This window comes from Sceloporus occidentalis, unplaced genomic scaffold (genome assembly GCF_023333645.1).
Source record: "Sceloporus occidentalis isolate IW3139 unplaced genomic scaffold, rSceOcc1.0.p SCAF_2, whole genome shotgun sequence".
In the NCBI taxonomy this organism is placed as follows: domain Eukaryota; kingdom Metazoa; phylum Chordata; class Lepidosauria; order Squamata; family Phrynosomatidae; genus Sceloporus; species Sceloporus occidentalis.
The window spans coordinates 40,932,494-40,951,305 of record NW_028316982.1 but is presented as its reverse complement, the minus strand read 5'-3'; the positions used below and the strand labels follow the sequence as shown (position 1 = coordinate 40,951,305).

The 18,812-nt window shown below is 38.9% G+C and overlaps 1 protein-coding gene across 9 annotated transcripts in view; it reads right to left on the bottom strand.

The window, feature by feature from the left end:
* Positions 1-18,001, bottom strand: part of DOCK10 (dedicator of cytokinesis 10) — a 187,819-nt gene extending 169,818 nt beyond the window's left edge. For all 9 annotated transcript variants that reach the window (XM_089509216.1, XM_089509209.1, XM_089509211.1 and 6 more), the window contains exon 1: positions 17,536-18,001. In XM_089509216.1, coding sequence (XP_089365342.1) covers positions 17,536-17,697 — 162 coding nt within the window. In that variant the 5' untranslated portion in view covers positions 17,698-18,001. The remainder of the gene's footprint in view (positions 1-17,535) is intronic.
* Positions 18,002-18,812: the final 811 nt, after the last annotated feature.

Below are 18,812 nucleotides of genomic sequence, written 5' to 3'. Positions count from 1 at the left end.
ACTTTCAAAGGGATAGTGATGGTGTGTGTAAATCCCTGCTGGCATGTCATAAAATGTAGGTGAATAAGCCATGACAATCTCCCTTTAAATGCCACTTCAGGAAGCAGATCTGATTAACTGATACAAACAGCCACACTCATAAAAGGGGGGGAGGGGGAGAGATAAGATAGAATTAGGATCAAAATGTCACGCTCAGTGATGGCATTTCACCGTACACAAGTGAATGCATCACATTTTCAACATCAGGAATTTCTTTTCCTAGTCATTCCTGCATAGGATGTGAACTGGCAGAACAAAGGACCAATCTTAATCCCAGACTATTTTCAAGGTTCAACATCATCCTCAGTATTTTGTCAGTATTTTTATACTAAAGAGAGACCTAACAATATTTCATATCAAAAGGGAAGTTAGGAAGGAAAGGCTGTTTATATTAAAAGTCTGTGATTATTAGGCCAAAGTCATTAAACTTCATAGCTGACTGGAGAATCATCTCTCAGTTTAAGGATCAAGACACCCTTCACTCCAATACCACACTCACATTTTCCCGTAGCAGCATGGGAGCTCAGCAAAATGCACAGCATCCTTGTTTATTTGTTTGTATCTAAACATTGCTGATTGGTTCTGTTTTGTTTGTATGTAAACTTTCTTAACTTTCATACTAAATGCCAGAAAATCTGATTAGAGTTCAAGAAATGACTCGTTTGGATGAATTGCCTCCAGTGCAAATCAAGATATTTTTCACACAGCTATTTTGGATTCATTTACCTGTACACTGCTACAGAAATCCAGCCTCTGCTGAGGTAGCTTTGATTTCTGATGACCCATATAGTACAAAAGAAACAAGAATGCTGAACTTATCTTGTTGCTCCATTGATTCTACTAGGTCACCTTAACATTTAGTCAGTTTAAATTGCTAATTAATGCTGGGAGTTAGAGTTCAGCAGCTATGGAGAAATGCAGAATTTACATCCCAGTTCTAGACTTTACAGATGTAATGATATACATCTGAAATTACACAAAAATACATGAAAAATAGTACAATTATTACATGAAAAATAAACTGATCTCCATGGGACTTACTTCTGAGTAGATATTTTGTAAACTGCATTCCAGCTATGGTGTCTCTGGCTTATTAGTGATTTTTAACATTGGTGTTTATGTTGAGAATGTTGAAACTAAGTTTGACAAATATGCAATTAAAAAGAAAAACTCTTAACCAAACAATAGCATCATTGGGTAAACTCGCTGTGTTTACTCAAAGTGTTGTTTTTGCCATACATTTTCCTTTGGAACCTGGAAACATTTTTTAATTTATTTACAAACAAAACATGATAACAACCAGAATACTAAAACAATAACAAATAAAAATAATGTCAGAAACTATAAACCCTCAGTTACGATTACTTCATTTAAAAATCAGAATTTTTTTAAATTATTTTATTGGTAGAATGAAATTGATACATGTTATTATAATAAATTGATGAAATATTGATTAAATTCACCTTACAATAATATATAAAAAAGACTTTTACATTATATTCCCCATACATAAAATATATCCCTTTATATTCCATTCTTTACTACTTTATCTAACTTTAATTCATATTTCTTTTCATCATATATTTTTCATAATTTCCCCCTTCCCCAAGTGCTCCCCATCACCCGAGCCTATCTTCTTATTACTCTATCTCCAGAATTGTAACTCTTCCTCTGGTGGTAAAACACCTCCTTCTTTTCCTAAAACTTTTTGTACAAATGTTTTCCATATTGCTTCAAAATCATTTCTCTTGATTATTCCTCTTCTAAACTTAATTTCACTAGTTAACTTATCATTAATTGCTATTTGCCAAATCTCTCTATACCAATCTTGTATTTGTAAATCTCCCTGGTCTTTCCACTTTTTTGCTATCATTAATCTCGCCGCTGTTAATAAATTTGTAATTAGATCCTTTATAACTTGGGTGCAGTTAATTTTATCATATAAAGATAATAACGCTATCTTTGGACTAAATTCTAAATCAATTTTTGTTATTTCTTTTATCTCCTCAAATACAATTTGCCAAAATTTCCTTACGGTTCTACAACCCCACCAAATCAGAAATTAAACCATTACCCAAATAATGCCCTGGAAATAGAAAAGATGCATTTAGGGACCCCTGGAAGACATATTTTCATAAAAAGTTAAATGAGATTGGGGTGTGTGTGTCTACAAACCAATGCCCCTTTCAAAAAAAAAATTAGGGCAGCCCAGCCCTACATATAAAACACTTCAATAGTCCAAATCTTATCAGAGTGTTGATAATTGTTGTCATCTCCATCTAAGTTAGGTTGCAAGTAATCTGCCAGACGAAGTGGACAAAAGGAACTATGAACATTAGTGGTCAATTGAGTTTCTAATGAAAGTGCTAGATCATCAATAGCTACTCCTAGATGGTGAGGAATGTTAGCTCATCTCGAATAGGTTAAACACCAAGTTGAACACTGACCGACAGTACTGTCTGAATGAACCCCATCCCAGTTTGTTTACTGTTCCTCCAATGAATCCTATTTTTTTCCATTCTGATTGCATGTGAGGTTATCGCAATGGTCATGAAGTCTTGAATGATCATTACTCTGTCTCCTCTCTGTTATTTTCTGAAATAAACAAACACAGTTTCTGTCTTGCTTTCCTTCCCCTTTAAGTTTGTCAATAAATGTGACACTAACATAAATGTTATGCAGCAGCTGACCCTTAGCCAATGCTGGGCAATCTGAAACAATTCTGCTTTTTGTTCTGGATATGATGTGCCTTCTAATGCAGCCACAAATGGTGTTTATAATGGTCTAAAGTCACAGTTAGCTTGTGATCCAAGGAGGAAAAATACTCTTCTGTGTTGTGTAGTCTTCATTTGCTTGGGCTTGTACTCTTAAGAACAGGTCTTAAATAAGTGCAAATGAATTGTCAGACATTTACAAAGTCAGCATGAAAATATGCATCACTTTACAAACAAGAGACTAAAGATATTGTAGATGATTGTTCTCCTGGTCTTCTCATAGCAGCTAAAGAAACAAGGTTCTCCTATTCTTTCTGTTCTTACTGAAAGATGTGGAATACACCCGGCAAGCTTTACTCCAGTATATGGTGTTTAAAGATAATAATAATAATAATAATAATAATAATAATAGGATTTATTTACATGCCGCCCAATCACTGGGAATCCAGGCGGCTTACTACAGAGGGGATAATAGACGGTTCCCTGCCCTCAGGCTTACAATCTAAAAAGACACGAGATAAAAGGAGAAGGGAACGGTGAGGGGGGGATGGGATCAGGTCCAGCATTCTTCTCTCCCTCTGAGGCCTGGACCAACGCAGATGGACTGAAGGGAGGGCTCTTCTTCTTCCAGGCTAGCCCTGATGGAGCTGGGCCTGCCTGGTCATCTCCCTCGCAGGCCGGAAGATGACAGTTATGGAGGGAGGAGCCTCTTCTTCCAGGCTAGCCCTGATAGAGCTGGGCCTGCCTGGTCAACTCCCTCGCAGGCCGGAAGATGACAGTTATGGAGGGAGGAGTCTCTTCTTCCAGGCTAGCCCTGATAGAGCTGGGCCTGCCTGGTCAACTCCCTCGCAGGCCGGAAGACGACAGTTATGGAGGGAGGAGTCTCTTCTTCCAGGCTAGCCCTGGTGGAAGTGGGCCTGCCTGCTCAACTCCCTCATAGGCCGAAAGATGACAGTTATGGAGGGAGGAGTCTCTTCTTCCAGGCTAGCCCTGATGGAGCTGGGCCTGTCTGATCAACTCCCTCGCAGGCCATAACATGACAGTTATGGAGGGAGGACTCTCTTCTTCCAGGCTAGCCCTGATGAAGCTGGGTCTGCCTGGTCAACTGCCTCGCAAGCTGGAAGATGACAGCTATAAAGGTAAAGGTAGTCCCTTGACACGAACATCTAGTCATAACCAAATGTATGGGGTGGTGCCCATCTCCATTACTAAGCCAAATAGCCACCAAAGACAACTCTGGTGGTCATGTGGCCAGATAACGCTGTTATCTTCCCACTGAAGTGGTACCTATTTACTTGTACAGTATTTGCATCTTTTCCAACTGCTAGGCTGGCAGAAGCTGGGACTAGTGACAGGAGCTCAAACCATCATGGAGCACTTGGGCCTCGAACCACCAACCTTCTGATCTTCCAATCATCAGAACTGACGTCTTAACCACTGAGCCACCACATCCCTTTTGTGCTTGCAATGCTTTAAATCTGAAATTAGCAAATTCCAGGATTTGATTATTCTCATTGAAACACACTCCAATTTAATTATCACTTATCACTGCATTTCCAGAAGTGAAACAGAAGAAACAGGTTGTTGGACTGAGGAGATACATCACTAATTTATGAAGTAAAATGGTTTCTAACTATAAAGCTGTCCTTAGGCATCAATAGGCTTGTTAAAACTATAAAACTGCTACAATTGATGGGATAATTAGTTGAGGAAAATGCTATGTCTACATGCCAATTGACTTTTACTTACTACAAAACACATGCTGATAATGATTAAACTAGATACCAGCAGTAAAAAGCAATGGTCTGCTTTGGAAAATGTTTAAATATGTTACTCAAGGAGAGATAGACACATGGGGGTGAGCATATTTCATCTCATAAAAGATGAGACTCAACTAAATGTTTCCTCTCCTAAGCAATTAGAATAGCCTATATTTGAGCCAGCCCATTTAACTGTGCCTTTAAAGCCCATTTGACCTGAAGCAATTAGCTGGACATAATATTTATCACCACAAACTGAATAGCTCCATTGGCTGAGTTCTACCTGATAAAAGGAACAAAAGCGAACCAAGGCAATTTTTTCTAACTACTTGACAAAATCCTCTAATCAGTTGGGAATCTTTAGTCATTCAGTACAGAGGTCAGAAACATGACTTTTTAATGACAACTTCCCAGATTCCCCACCTTAAAGCTCTGTATAGATGGAAATGAAAATGGGGGATTCATACACTGTCTGGCAAATACTGAGCTTCATGGGCAATTGAAGAGAAGAACCACTGCTGGCATTTTCCAGCCATTTGTTCTTTCTTCCCAATTATCTTACACTTATAAAGGGATATGGATTAATTTATTGATGGCAGCAGAAATGCAAACAAAATTTTATATGTCTCATTCACTATATGTGTCTAAAAAAGATGAGACAAATTGCACTAGAAATTGCATATGCTATTTTGTAGGGAGCACTGAAAACTTCCAAGTACCATTATAATATAAACAGAAATACAACATATTTCACTGTGGGAGTGTGCACAGCTCAGGTGACATTTTACAACAATGTAAATCTCTTTGCTTTGGTAAGTACAAGGCATAGACTAGATTTTTTTTTTCTATAAATGTCTATTGACCCATAGAAAATATCACTTGGGAGGTGCACTTTAGCAATAAAACATCTGTCAGACAGACTACAAGTAAGATTTCTCCTCTTAGTTGCACTTCTACAATAGAACATACTTTACCTATTGAATATCTGCTTCTGAATGGCCTTTTATTCCATGTTATTCCATAATGCCAAAATCTAAATCATACAAACACCTCTAGTTTCATGAGTTGTAAATCAGGTGCATTTTTCTGGATCTTTCATCAACTGCTATTACACTGGCAAGACTACATTTAGTGCAAGACCATGTATGGTATTTCATATCTTTCTGGGGTGGGGAGAGTGTAAAAAAGATTTACAGGCACTAAGATTTAAATACAGTGGGCTGGGGTTAGGTCCAGTGGCATCACTAGGGGGAGGGGGTGTGTACTATGTATTTACCAGTTTCAATCTCCTTCTGCAACACATTAGACTGGCTATTTTGCGTATTAAGTAATATTCCAGCACTGGTTCAAAACATAATTTATTTGTCACATCTGTGTCTGTATTTCTTCCAAAGAACTGATGGTGGTGCACAAGAGGTGACTATCTTGTCTTCACAGCACCATTATGTAGTGTGTGAGACTTAAAAATAGTCACCTACGAAAGGTCATCCTATTCTCTCACCATTAACCATAAACACCACCAGTCAAAAACCATGTTGAACATGAAACAGGAAGGTCTGTTCAACAGCAACCCCAGTCAATCCCCACCCAAGCAGGTAGACTGGGCTACCCTTTCACCGTTGATCTCATGGCTGGGTGCCTCATTCTGTCTGAGCCACTTGACTACAGAGTGACTTTGCAATGGGACTTGACCAGGGAGAGGGCAGCAGGAGAAATAAATTTTTTTAAAAAATGTTTCTTTCTCCTTGGGACTGCCACCACCTTTGCAGCCAATCACCATTTTTTTTGCTTTTTCCTTAATTTTGGGGCCACCACCTCCCCCACCAAGCCCAGCCATAAGATCAACAGTTTTGGGGTAGATTTGGCACCCTTGGGTGGGTACAGACCAGGTCTTCCAGGGTCATAGGAAGCAAATTGGTATAGACTGAATGACCGGCTTCCCCGTTTCCCCCTCCCATCCCGGGGGTGAATAAGTGAGCAAATGAGGTTTATTAGGACTACCCCCCTCCCCCACATAAACTGAATGTTAAAAATAAAAGGGATGGTGCCATCAATATGCAGATGACAGCTGTTTTTATTTTTAACATAATCCAGGTGAGATGATGGATATTCTGAACAGGTGACTGGAGACAGGAATGGGCTGAATGGGGACTAATGAACTGATGAAGACAATGGTTCCATTAGTAGGTAATTAGGCTGGTCATGGAGCTATTAAACTAGTGGTTCTCAAACTTTTTATGCTTGTAACCTTCCTCTCCCCCCCCCCCCCCAACTACATGCAGACATTGGGTGCCCCCAACCCAATGTAGTACAGTGGACCCTTGTTATATGCTGGGGTTTGGTTCCAAAATTCCCCTGTGGATAACAAAATCCGTGGATGCTCAAGTTCCATTAAATATAACGACATAGCAAAATGGTGTGCCTTATAAAAAATGGAAAATCAAGGTTTGATAGTTGAAATTTATACTTTTTTTTAACATTTTCAAACCATGGATGCTTGAATCCGTGTATAAAAAATCCGTGTATGAGAAGGGCCAACTGTATATGAAAAATATTTTGTTTTAAAATAAATAAATAAATGGGCAACAACATGCTTGCCAGATGGAGGATGCCACTCACCAACCTGTATGCAGCACTGCCAATTTCTAAGGAATTCCCCAGAATCCGGGGAATTTAATTAATTTCTGCGATGTCAAAGGCTTTCATGGCCGGCATCCATGGTTTTTTGTGGGTTTTTCGGGCTATGTGGCCATGTTCTAGAAATTTCTTTCCAGGGATTTTGACTGAATATTCCTGTAAATATTGGGGAATTTGGGGGATTTTGGATTTTGGTAAAACATTCCAGGGAATATCTTTGAGGCTAGTTGACAACACTGCTTGTATGGCGCCCTGACTACACCCTACTCTCCCAATGATACACCTGGAAACTTTGACTTAAACCCCTCACTCATCAAAAATAAGTGATTTCATTTTTAATCTACAGGAACATCATGTGTTTCTACAGGATCGGCATCACAGTAAGTATGAATTATTTTACAGGTGTGGATTCAGCCTGAGTCTGGAGAGTTACTGTCAGTTAGACTGGGCAATAGTAGACTAGTTAAATAAGGTAGTTTCATGGGTCAATAAAAAGCAGAGATTGAAAATGTTATTTTTAAAATTACAGCTACGGTACTTTTGTTGCTGTTGTAATTCTGGTGGTTGAAATACAGAATCTAACACTTCCAGTTTGTTTGCTGAATGAAGAATATAATGCAGGCCTTTTTATTCTATTTTTTTCTCTGCTGGGTGAAGGGTGTGTTTTAGTGGAAACTGAATATCCACAGGCTTAAAAGCCATTTGTTGGGGTTCACAGCTGTAAGATGAGAGGCACCATTTCGGTGACTAAATCTGCCAGGCAGAGGCCGGCTGAAAGAACTCAGCACTTCCAACCTAAGAGGGTGATGTCAGTGGTGTTTATTCCATATTTACAAAAGAGAGATCATGAAGATCAAGAGAAAGTGAGTGAAAGAGAACATTAATGCTGACTGCTTGATGTGAAGAAGAAGAGCTCCAGCATGTGAGCCAGGAACATCAGTAACACACTCAGATTTTCAAAATTGATAGTTAAATGTTAAAACACACACAGCAAAACAACCTTGGTGCCCAGATTCCTCTGTACAATACCGTATAGTTTCTATGGTTGGATGGGAAAGAGGGAGGAAAATGTTCAGACTAATAATAAATAGAAAATTAGAAATGAGGTAGTGAGACAGACCAATATGAGACAGTGGTTAGCAAAGAAATGGTAGTAAAGTGTCTTTTCAACAGCAGAGTGCCAATTTAATTACAGCATTTTATGTCTGGCTGCTTCTTTATGCAGATCTTTTTCTTATACCACGGCTGCCTCTTGATCTTTCTCTTTTATTCCCCTTTATTTCCTCCAAGTACCTCTCTCTTCTGGCATTATCTTCTGGTTGGCTGGCTTGCTCATCAAGTTCTCTTTTCTTTATTGGTCTGTGCCTCAGTTAGTGCCTCTTGAAGTCCTTATTGCCTTCCAAAACTGAGTTTACAAATTTATACAACTTGCCACAGTCCTGGAGAGCATTTCTAAGTGCTTTTACACCTAACCAGAATAACTGCACTAAAGGGTACTGAAGACTAGTTCAGAAACTGACCCTCAAGAATAAGTCCATATGACTGGGAGGAAGCTTTGTGCTAGACAAATATAAGTACCCCAGTATTCCCAAGGCTACAATTAAAAGTAAAAATGGTGTTCCTTGTATCTACTTAAATTAAGAGACCTGCCACACTGCAGAAATAAAAGCAGTTTGACACCACTTTAACTGTCATGGTTCCAGCCTGTGGAATCCTAGGATCTGTAGTTGCTGAGGTATTCAACCTAGTCTGTCAGAGAGCTCTGGTAACTCACCAAACTACAAACCCAGGATTCTGTCAGATAGAGTCATTGGCAATAAAAGTGGAACTGCTTTATTTCTGTGGTATAGATACACCCTAAGAGCTTGGCCAGCCTGACTAGAGGGATTTGAGGAACTATAGTACAAAAATATGGTTAGCCAGTCCTGCTTCAATGAGGTGAAATCACCAAAAGTTGTAACAAATCACAAATTTGGATCAAGATATATTAGTGGATTTGTGCACTCATTTATGCAGACTGATTATTTCAACCAAGATCAAGTTGAGAAAGCATGATCTTACTTCTTTTATGCTAGATTTCATCCTCTCCACTGTCTAAGACTGCTGTCAAACTTGTATGTGTTTACAATGAATAAACTCAATCTTGTAATGGGGAGGGGTTGGGGATTGTTTCTGTTTTATTGTGTTTTATACACATTTTTTAAAAAAACTATTTTTGGTCATTTAAAAAATGCATTGTGTTTTAAAAGGTTGTATGCCATCTTGATCCTATGGTGAGAGAAAGGGAGAATATAGATTGAATAAATAAGTAAATAAAATAAAGCTTGGTGAATTTCTGTGTCCACTGTGCACCTTCAAGTTTGAATCTACACAAGACTGTAATACTATTATTATTGTTATTTGTATTCCGCTTTTTCACAAAAGAATCAAGGTGGATTCCAACAGTATAATTAAAACATCAAACAATTAAAAATTACAATTTAAAAACCCCAAAACCCTAACCCTCCCCCCTATCATAAAAACAGCGATCAACCCATAAAAAGAGATTAAACATCCAAATTTAAAACTGTCCAATAGGAATACACTAAAATTTCGGGCAGATTAGTGCAAGAAATAAGGGGGCAATGGGGGGGGGATAGTATCAATCAATTTTGATATCACAACAATAGAGGTATCATTAGAGGGGAGGCAAGTCTAATGGATAACTTAGTCTGGAAAGGCGTGCCAGCTCCACTGCATAGTATCCTGTCCCAGTTCGACCCTTTTACTGCACCTGTTTTAATTCAAATTGAAATCAGTTTGGATTAGCCACATGGGACCCTCATTATGTAGTCACATACTGGTACAAGAACCTGCTTCTACCTTGTGCAAATGTTCCTTGTGTTGCTTTATGTCTGTTCCACCATGGTTGTAGGGCACTTTTTTGTTCCTGAAATGCAAGATCAAATTACCTTTCTGTTTTCTGCCATTCTGACCAGCCACCTGGACTTCCATTGGATTGGTTGCATACCTGGATAGTTACCCCAGCTATCACATTAGCTTACACATTGTAAACTGCTTAGGGAGTGCTTAAGTGCACTGATAAGCGGTATAGAAATGTACTTGTTATTGCTATCACATGTGTTGCCTCTGCCCCCTCTAATTTGCTGCCTCATTTATTGCATTTAATTCTCAGGAAAGTGGGTGTCAGACTGCTGGCATATGGTACAATCTTGTATAGGTCTATTGTTGTTGTTAACTACCCTTGAGTCAACCCCAATTCATGGTGAACCTGTGGATGAAAACCTTCCCTGTCTTCCACTGCTCTGCTTAAGTTTTGTAGACTCATGCCCATGATCTCCCTAATTGAGTCTAGCCTTCTGTAGTGCAGTCTTCCTCTCTTTCTGCTACTTGTAACCTTTCCCAGTATTGTTGTCTTTTCTAATGAGTTGTGCCTTGTCATGATGTGGCCAAAGTACAACTGCCTCAATTTGATCATCTTGGCTTCTAGGGGTACTTCAGGCTTGATCTGTTCAAGGATCCATTTGTTTGTCTTTTTGGCTGTCTGCAGTATTCTCAACACTCTTGCCCAGCACCACATTTCAAATAAGTTTATTTTCTTTCACTGCATTCAAAAGTGCTTACTCCTAGGAAAGTATTTTAAAGTGCTTGACCCATGAGATCTCTCCTACCACCTCACTCAAAGGGACATCTAAAGGTAAGCAGATATTTAAAGATTAAAGATTTGAAGCTTCACAAAAAAACAGAGTGTAAAGATAGGAAAGCTGTAGAGAAAAATTGTGCTGATCCTTCCAGCCCTTTGTTGGTGAGTAGGAGTCTATGAGAGGCATCTCTGGTGTCTTCCCCACTCACCAACATGGCCCCACCCTCCCTTCCCCCAGCCCTGATTCCACTCCAATCCCAATTTGAGGGTCAAACCATATGTATTAAAATAAAATAGTTCATCCCCAAAACAGCAAAGTAAACTAGAGGCTTTTTTTTTAAAATTGCTTTAAAGCCCTCAGGCATCAAAAAGAAGTGTCTTCACCTCAGAATGAGAGGAACATTGTGTGCTCCAGCAAGACTGAAATCAAGATAAGGTTGTGTTGTTTACCCATGTAGAGTCAGCCCAAGTTGTTTCTGCTTTATGGTAACCCTAAGGCAAATCTATTATGGGTTTTCTTGACAAAATTTGTTCAGAGAGGGTTTGCCTTTGCCTTCCTCTGAGCCTGAGAGAATATGACTTGCCCAAGGTCACCCAATGGGTTTCCATGGCTGAGTGGGGATTGGAACCTTGGTTTCCAGAGTCGCAGTCCAAAAGTCAAACCAGTCATATAAGTTCCTTGCTGACCAATCAACTTAGATTTTTCTAAACTTACACCTCTTTTAAACTTCAATACATTTGTTTTCTAGCTTCTGTTGCTTTTGCCTCTACAGCATTTCCACCCCAGACCTTCCTATTCTTGAATTCATCCCATGGGAAATACCACCTAATCAGGGATTATATACTGAATGGACAATGTCATTATGCTTATATCTGATGTAATGATTTCTGACACTGTCAAAAATATCTGCAAAAATACCAGTGAGTACTTTTGATTCAGTAGTAGTTTCCTCCACTCTCAGATACAAGCTGTCTTTTCCTGTCTACCATTATGTTATCCAAACAGAAGTCTGGTGGTATTTGTCACTGAAAAGCAACCTGTATGCTGCTGGACTTTTCTACTTTCTGGATCTTCAGGCACCTGCAGCTTCATTAACCCATGAGTCTATAATGTGATCTACAAATAACATCACTTTAGTATTCTCAAGTGCCTCTGCTGGGGTGCCCACACTTCAGAACACAAAAGATTAGGATGTGCAGTGGCTTTAAGTAGCTCAGGCATCCATTCATTTTAGACATGAACATTTTACTGTGTCATGGATCTTTACTACTAGCAGTCTTGCTCTTAATTATTTGGAGTGAGTATCAGACTTATTGATTAGAATTTGTAATAAGAGGTACACAGTGTTTTACTAGTATATGAGGTACATCTACCTGGAACATTGTAATGATGGATGCATTGTAAATAAATCAATACATACATCAGCCTTAATAATTAATAAATATTACAATGCAATAAAACTTCACTACATTAGAAAGCCACCAATTTGCAAAACAGGACTTTTATTCTTAGTCTTATAAACCATGCAAAGTCCTAAATGTTGGGTTGGAATATTGGAAACACAGGTTCAAATACACCATCAGTTGCAAGATATTCTGAACAAATATCTTAGCTGAATCAAAACTAAAGCAATCATGACTAAGAGCCCAAACAGACAGGCCAAAATAAAGCCACTTCAGGTCTCTTTGGAGGTATGCTGTTTAAATGCTGCATGCATCCTAAGAGGCCAGAAGTCACGCCAAAGCCACACTCCAGTCCTAAGGAGTAAAATGCAACTTTGGCACAGTTTCTGGCCTCTTAAGAAGTGTGTGTCACTTAAACAGCATACCTCCAAAGTGACCCGAAGCAGCTTTATTTTGGCCTTTCTGTTCGGGCCCTAAATTAAGCCAATGGCAGAAAATGGTTACAAATGGTACTTGACTCCATTTCCCATTAGCTCCATCCATCCTGGCCAATGGCAAAGCATTGTGGGATTAGTAGTTTAGTAACATCTGGCAACCCACAAGTTTCCTGCACATCTACCAAACAGAACAAAACAAAGCAGAATTCCTGATGGATCAGAACTTAACACAAACAGATATGTCACATCCCATTACATTTTCTAGAAAGAACAATTCAAGGTAAAGGAAGCATATTAATTCAGGTTGCTGAATGCTTATCAACTAAGTGCAGATATGAAACAGGTATGAGGCCATGTAATTACATATACCATGGCAAATTGCATCTGTATTGGGGTAGGGATTAAGTAATTGTGCCTTCAAAAGGTGACAAAATGAGGTGAATTTGACTTTGTAAAGTTTTCCAGCTTGCCAAAGGAATGACAAAAGATTGATACACTTAACTCATGATTTAAAAAAGTAGCAGAGCCTTTTATGTGAGAGAAGTTGGTTGTCATTTGGAAAACAGACCTTTCATTAGAGATGAAAAGCACATTCAAAAATATTTGAAAAAAAAATAATCAAAATTGCATTTGCTGAATGACAGGAAATCTTTGTAACAAAAATCCTGGTGAAAATCTTCAGGATTTATTCTGTGAAAATTTTGTATATAAGTTCTTTTGAACAGGAAACAACATTTTCAGTTAGAAAAACAGTATTTCTGTACAGAAATCATAGACTCATAGAATCACAGAGTTGGAAGAGACCACAAGAACCATCCAGTCCAATCCCATTCTGCCATGCAGGAACTCACAATCAAAGCATCCTCAACAGATGGCCATTCAGCCTCTGCTTAATGTCTACAAAGAAGGAGTCTCCACTAGGTTTAAGGAGACTATGGCCCAGTACACAAGGGCACTTTGTGGTATGACGGCGGCGATATTAGGGTTCGGGAGTGCACAGCAACCGCATGCTCCCAAACCCTGATACATATAGACACCAGCATCATAACATAACATGCCTGAAATTTGTACAGAATAAACCACAAAATGCAAATAGTCTTCAAAACTGTGTAGACTTCAAAGACTTTCTTGCAATAAAAAATGCTAAAATTACTCACTGCTTCCTTTTAGAATGAAATTAGTGAATATGTAAAATCTATTTTTCATAGATTTTACATATGGACTTTTACAGTTTTCAGAATAAAGTAATCAATTGTAGGGAAATAGAAGAACATTGCCATAGGTATATCGATTCCTGCATAAGAATAATGGTTTCTCAACTGATATTAATGAAAAGTGACAAGTTGGATGCATACTGATTTATACATGTAGTTTAGTTGGGGAAAAGTGGGAACTTACAAGCAGCCAGGACCTGCTCCATGTTTCCTTGCATGTTCTCAGACAGAACTCTGCATCTTGACAAGCAACCACAGTTTGCCATAGAAAATCAAACTCAAGGCTAAATTACCTGGATGCCACAGCCACTGTGTATGTGTGTATCTAATCCTTCAAAGAGATTTCTCAAGCATGGCTAAGTAACTGTTTATCCTTTTCAGGCTATACGATGTCTTCAGTGTACAAGCAGAAAGTAGTAGACATGTTTCTCCGCATATATTTCCATGAAAATTCTTACCTTTATTTGAGAATAAAGGTTTGGGAGGAAGGGAGGACCTCTGGCCTTACTTTTCAATTGAAATACCCATCATACTTCACCACTGGTCAGACTGGCAGGTTCTCATGGGAACTGTAGTCCAAGAACATCTGAAAAGCCTCATGTTCTGCAGTCTGAGATTAAGAGGCTCCCCTGGTTGTAGATGGCCTCTATTCTTAAGAACCCATCAAAACTAACAGTTTGAAAGAGCAGCAAGAGGAAGAGCTCGGATAGAAATTAATATTCAGGGGTCACTATTCAGTGTAAGTGGGGAAAGCTCCCTGAGAAATGGTTCACGTTCTCATATGGCTGAACAGAAGATTAACTGGGTTCAAATATTTCCTTTATAAATGAGAGGAGAATTAGTTAGACCAGTGGTGCACAATTCAGCTAGATCAGTGGCGCACAATTGTAATGAGTCCAAGAGATACATCTTGCAACAATTTTAAAAGGTGAAGTGCTTCCCTGCTTGTTTCCTTCCTCTTTTTCTTAGGAAAATAAGGCAGTCCAAGGAGTCTTGAGAGGTAAAGGCACTACATGGGGTCTCAAAACCACACTTTGCCCTCTTATGAGCTAAAATGATGATTTGATCTGTTTATATTGTTCTCTTAGCTGTTAGATTCTAGGATCAAGATTTAAATGGTATTAGTAATGTGATATTATGGTACAGTTACTTATAACATAATTGTAAACTGCTTTGAAAGAATATTTTTGTTTTGAAAAGAAAAGTAAAATTTTCTCCAGTAAATAAAAATGAGTTACTATGCCATTTGTTATGAAGAAACTGGATGTTTTATTATTTGTATTCAATATGGATGGTTACCAGGAGGAGAGCCTTCTCAGTGTTGGCACCCCAATTGTGGAATGCTCTACACAAATACCGTCCTCACTGGAATCTATTGCATTGTCATTTCAGTGACAGGCAAATGCCATTCTAAATTTGCATACTTTTAAAATATAATTTTAATCTCACTGTGTACTTTCATGTGGCCTTCAAGATCTTGCTGCTTTTTAGGTCTTAAGTTTACTATGGCCCGTTCCAGACGGGCCTTGGCTCCGCCTCCAGTATGTACTAGGGGTTGGCCAAGGGTGCAGCGTCCAATCAGGCCTCACCCCTAGTATGTACTGGGGGCATCAAAACGGCAGTGTCCTATACACATGGGCGCTGGCATTTTGATGTGATGGACGCTGAGCGTCCACAGGTCACAGCACAGATGTGATGCCGCAAGTGCGCAATTGGCGCCTTGTGACGTCACAATTGCGCTGCAAGAAGGACCTGCTTTTTGCGGGTTCTTTTTGCTGTGTGAGGGAGCCGTGCGGTTTGTCCGCTGTGGCTCCCTCGCGGAGCAAACACGGGCGCCGGCAGAGCGCCCTTTTGGGGCATTCTGTAAAGTGCCTAAATTTGTTATATAAGTTATCTTGGGAATTTTTATTGAAATATTACCTACAATAAATCTCTTAAGCCTGCCATCCTGTAACCACATACATGCAACTAAACCCTACTAAACTCAGTGTGACCTATGAGTATGGGGTTACTCTATAAATGAATACAACCTCATTAAAAGTTACTGAAATTTTATAACTAAAAAAAGGTACTGTAGTTCTCAACAAGTGAGCCAATTTAGTGTAGTTGTTTGATTGTTGGACTAGAAACTGGGAGACCAGGGTTCAAATCCCCACTTGGCCATGGATATGCACTTACTGGCCTTGGGCTAGTCACATTCTCCTAGCCTCAGAGGAAGGCAAAAGTAAACGCCCTCTGATCAAATCTTGCCAAGAAAATCTTGTGACAGGTTGCCTTAGAGTCACCATATGTTGGAAATGACTTGAAGGTACACAACAGCTAAATTCTCAAAGAGCTAAGATTACAGTGTTACAATGACATTAATGGCTGTTTCTAGAAAGCTAGTTACTTTTATTGAAAGTGGGAGGTGTGTCCCAGAATGTTGTTTCTCCCCTGTCTGTAATGGCTGAGGACAGGTAAGAGCTGGAATTCCTTGCACATGTATACAAGAGGGGCAGAATATGCTCATATTCAGTAAAAGACATGAGGAAATGTAGGAGGTTCTAGGTAGATGACTGCAAGTACTTTTCCCCTTTCCCCTTTCAGCCATCTCAAGGTCTCTGAATGACAAAAAAAAACCCTCTTCACTATGGTACAACTAAGCAGGAGAAGCTTAGATTATAATCAGTAATATTTCACATATCTGTGTGTAGTCAAGCATCACAAGTTGAACTGAGAAATATTAACAGCATTAGGCAACACCATACCTGCCTTGGGACCTTGTGATAGTTCATCCAGTGCGTTAGTGAATCTGAAAACACTGTACTGTGGCCATGGTAACATCGGATAAACCACTATGAACCAGACAATCAAAACTATTTTTATTTTATCACCCAGATCAGTAAAGCTTGGTCTAGTAATCAAACTGGAGTAAGTGCATTGGGGAACTAGAGAGGAAGGGGGAGAATATGTAATTTCATCACACTCATGCTTATACCTGCTGCTTAAAAAAATATACAGCTATAAATACAGGTATTCTAGAAAAATAAAATATATGGTTTAGAAAGGAAGTTCATCTTTGATCTCATGTCCCATTGGCTCTCTTCGAGCAAACCAAGATAAAAATATAGATCACTTAACATTTATTCATAATTTAGGAGATCACTTCTAACACAAATGCCTATTGCTAAGAAGCTTATTAATATGATAATAAATACAAATACAAATAAATCTCTTTTACTTGAAGACAACAAGGGATTGTTGCTTGCAACAACTGGTTGCCTGGAACTACAGGAAGGTAACCAGAAAATACCTTGGTTATGTGACTGTTTCTACACTACTGAAACAGAAGTTTAGTAGAAAAATCAGAGGAGACACCAAATCTATATACATAAACATAAATAACATTATGATCAGAGTATAAGCACAGCATTTCACAGCAAAAAGAATAAAAAAACAGAAACAAAACAGAAAGCAAAAGAGCTCTTTCCATATTGCATATAAGCCTTTCCTAATTCCAGCTGAAAAGGAAAGAGAAAATTAGGCTCTGTTAGGTAACAGACACAATTTCAATTGGAGGGCTTTAGAGTTCCAAACATGTTAGGAAATTTACTTTCAACCCCCTTCTCTCCCTCTCTCTCTTGCAAGTCATGAAATTTGTCCTAATAGCCCTGTCAGCAGTGCCTATTTGACAAAAGTATACTATACCATGATGATGAGAGTTCTGGGTCTGCTCATTTCATCATCACTATCCAGAGGCAGGATTTCATGTGACAATTCCTCTTGCCGTCGTCTACAAATATGTGCACAGTTCCTCTGTACCACTGAACGAAAGGCTTGAAGCAGAACAATGCTGGCAGCACAACCCATAGCTGCATCCTGAAGCCTACAAAATAACTTCTATGTTTATGCTATGTTTGAAAAACAGTAGCTCCTTGTCCCTGCACACAGACTACAGTGCAGCTGCAGCCAGCTAGCTCTCTCCAATCGTTTCCTTGAGCTGTAATCATCTGATCACAACCAAATAGCTTGGATGCAGATATAGGAAAGATTTGATCCACTCACACATGGCACCAAGGTCCTTTCTTTTTCTTTTCTTTTTTCACTATGCATGTTTCTGAAAACACAGGAGAATAATTTTCCTTGCTTTTCACATTAATCCTCCTCTTCCTGATCCCAGATTTCCAAAGCTGAAAAGTACAAGCCAGCTGTTTAGTAAAACCTGGCAAGGCTGAATTCACTGCCTATTACCAATTGTACAGAGGAATGCCAGCAGTAAGAAGAATTAACCAAGATAAGTAAAAATGAATGTTTCTTTATAGTGGTTTATTAAGGAGGAGAAACTATTTTCGCTTCACTGGAAGGATGCTGATAAACTAAGCTAAGAGCTTTCAGGAAAAGTCTTTCATTTTCTGAAATATAGCTAGTAGGTTCAAAGCACTCAAAACTGAACAGGCAGAATAAGTGCACAACAACACTGACTACATGCAGCTTATATTCAAACATCACTGCCTTAATGAGAACTGCCTCTGTTTAGTTTTGAAATGCTTTTAAATAGTAGGTTTTTGTGTGTCATCCCACACATGCAGTTGCTCTGCAGATTAGGATTTTCCCCCTAATTATCAGAGGCAGCTTGTGTGTGGTAAATCTCTCTAAGGAATGGATCACTCCAAAGGAATTAAGCCCTCAATCTCCCCAATACAAAATAACCAACTGGGAAGCATTTATAAATGTTTGATTGATAAATAATTAAGGCCAGGAAAGAAAGAGGGGAGAACCAGCAGGCTGTTAGCAGTTAACAGTTTAGCATTCTAACCACTGGCAAAGAAGTCATTCAGAAAAGAGCTAAAGAGGTGCTTAGAAACTACATGGCCCAGTTTGGATAAATATCAATATTGTAATGGTGTAGTTGTGTGAGGTAAGTCATTGGCATCAGGACTGTCTTTTCTTACAAATGAAGGTTGCAAATTGGCATTTGCAAGAGG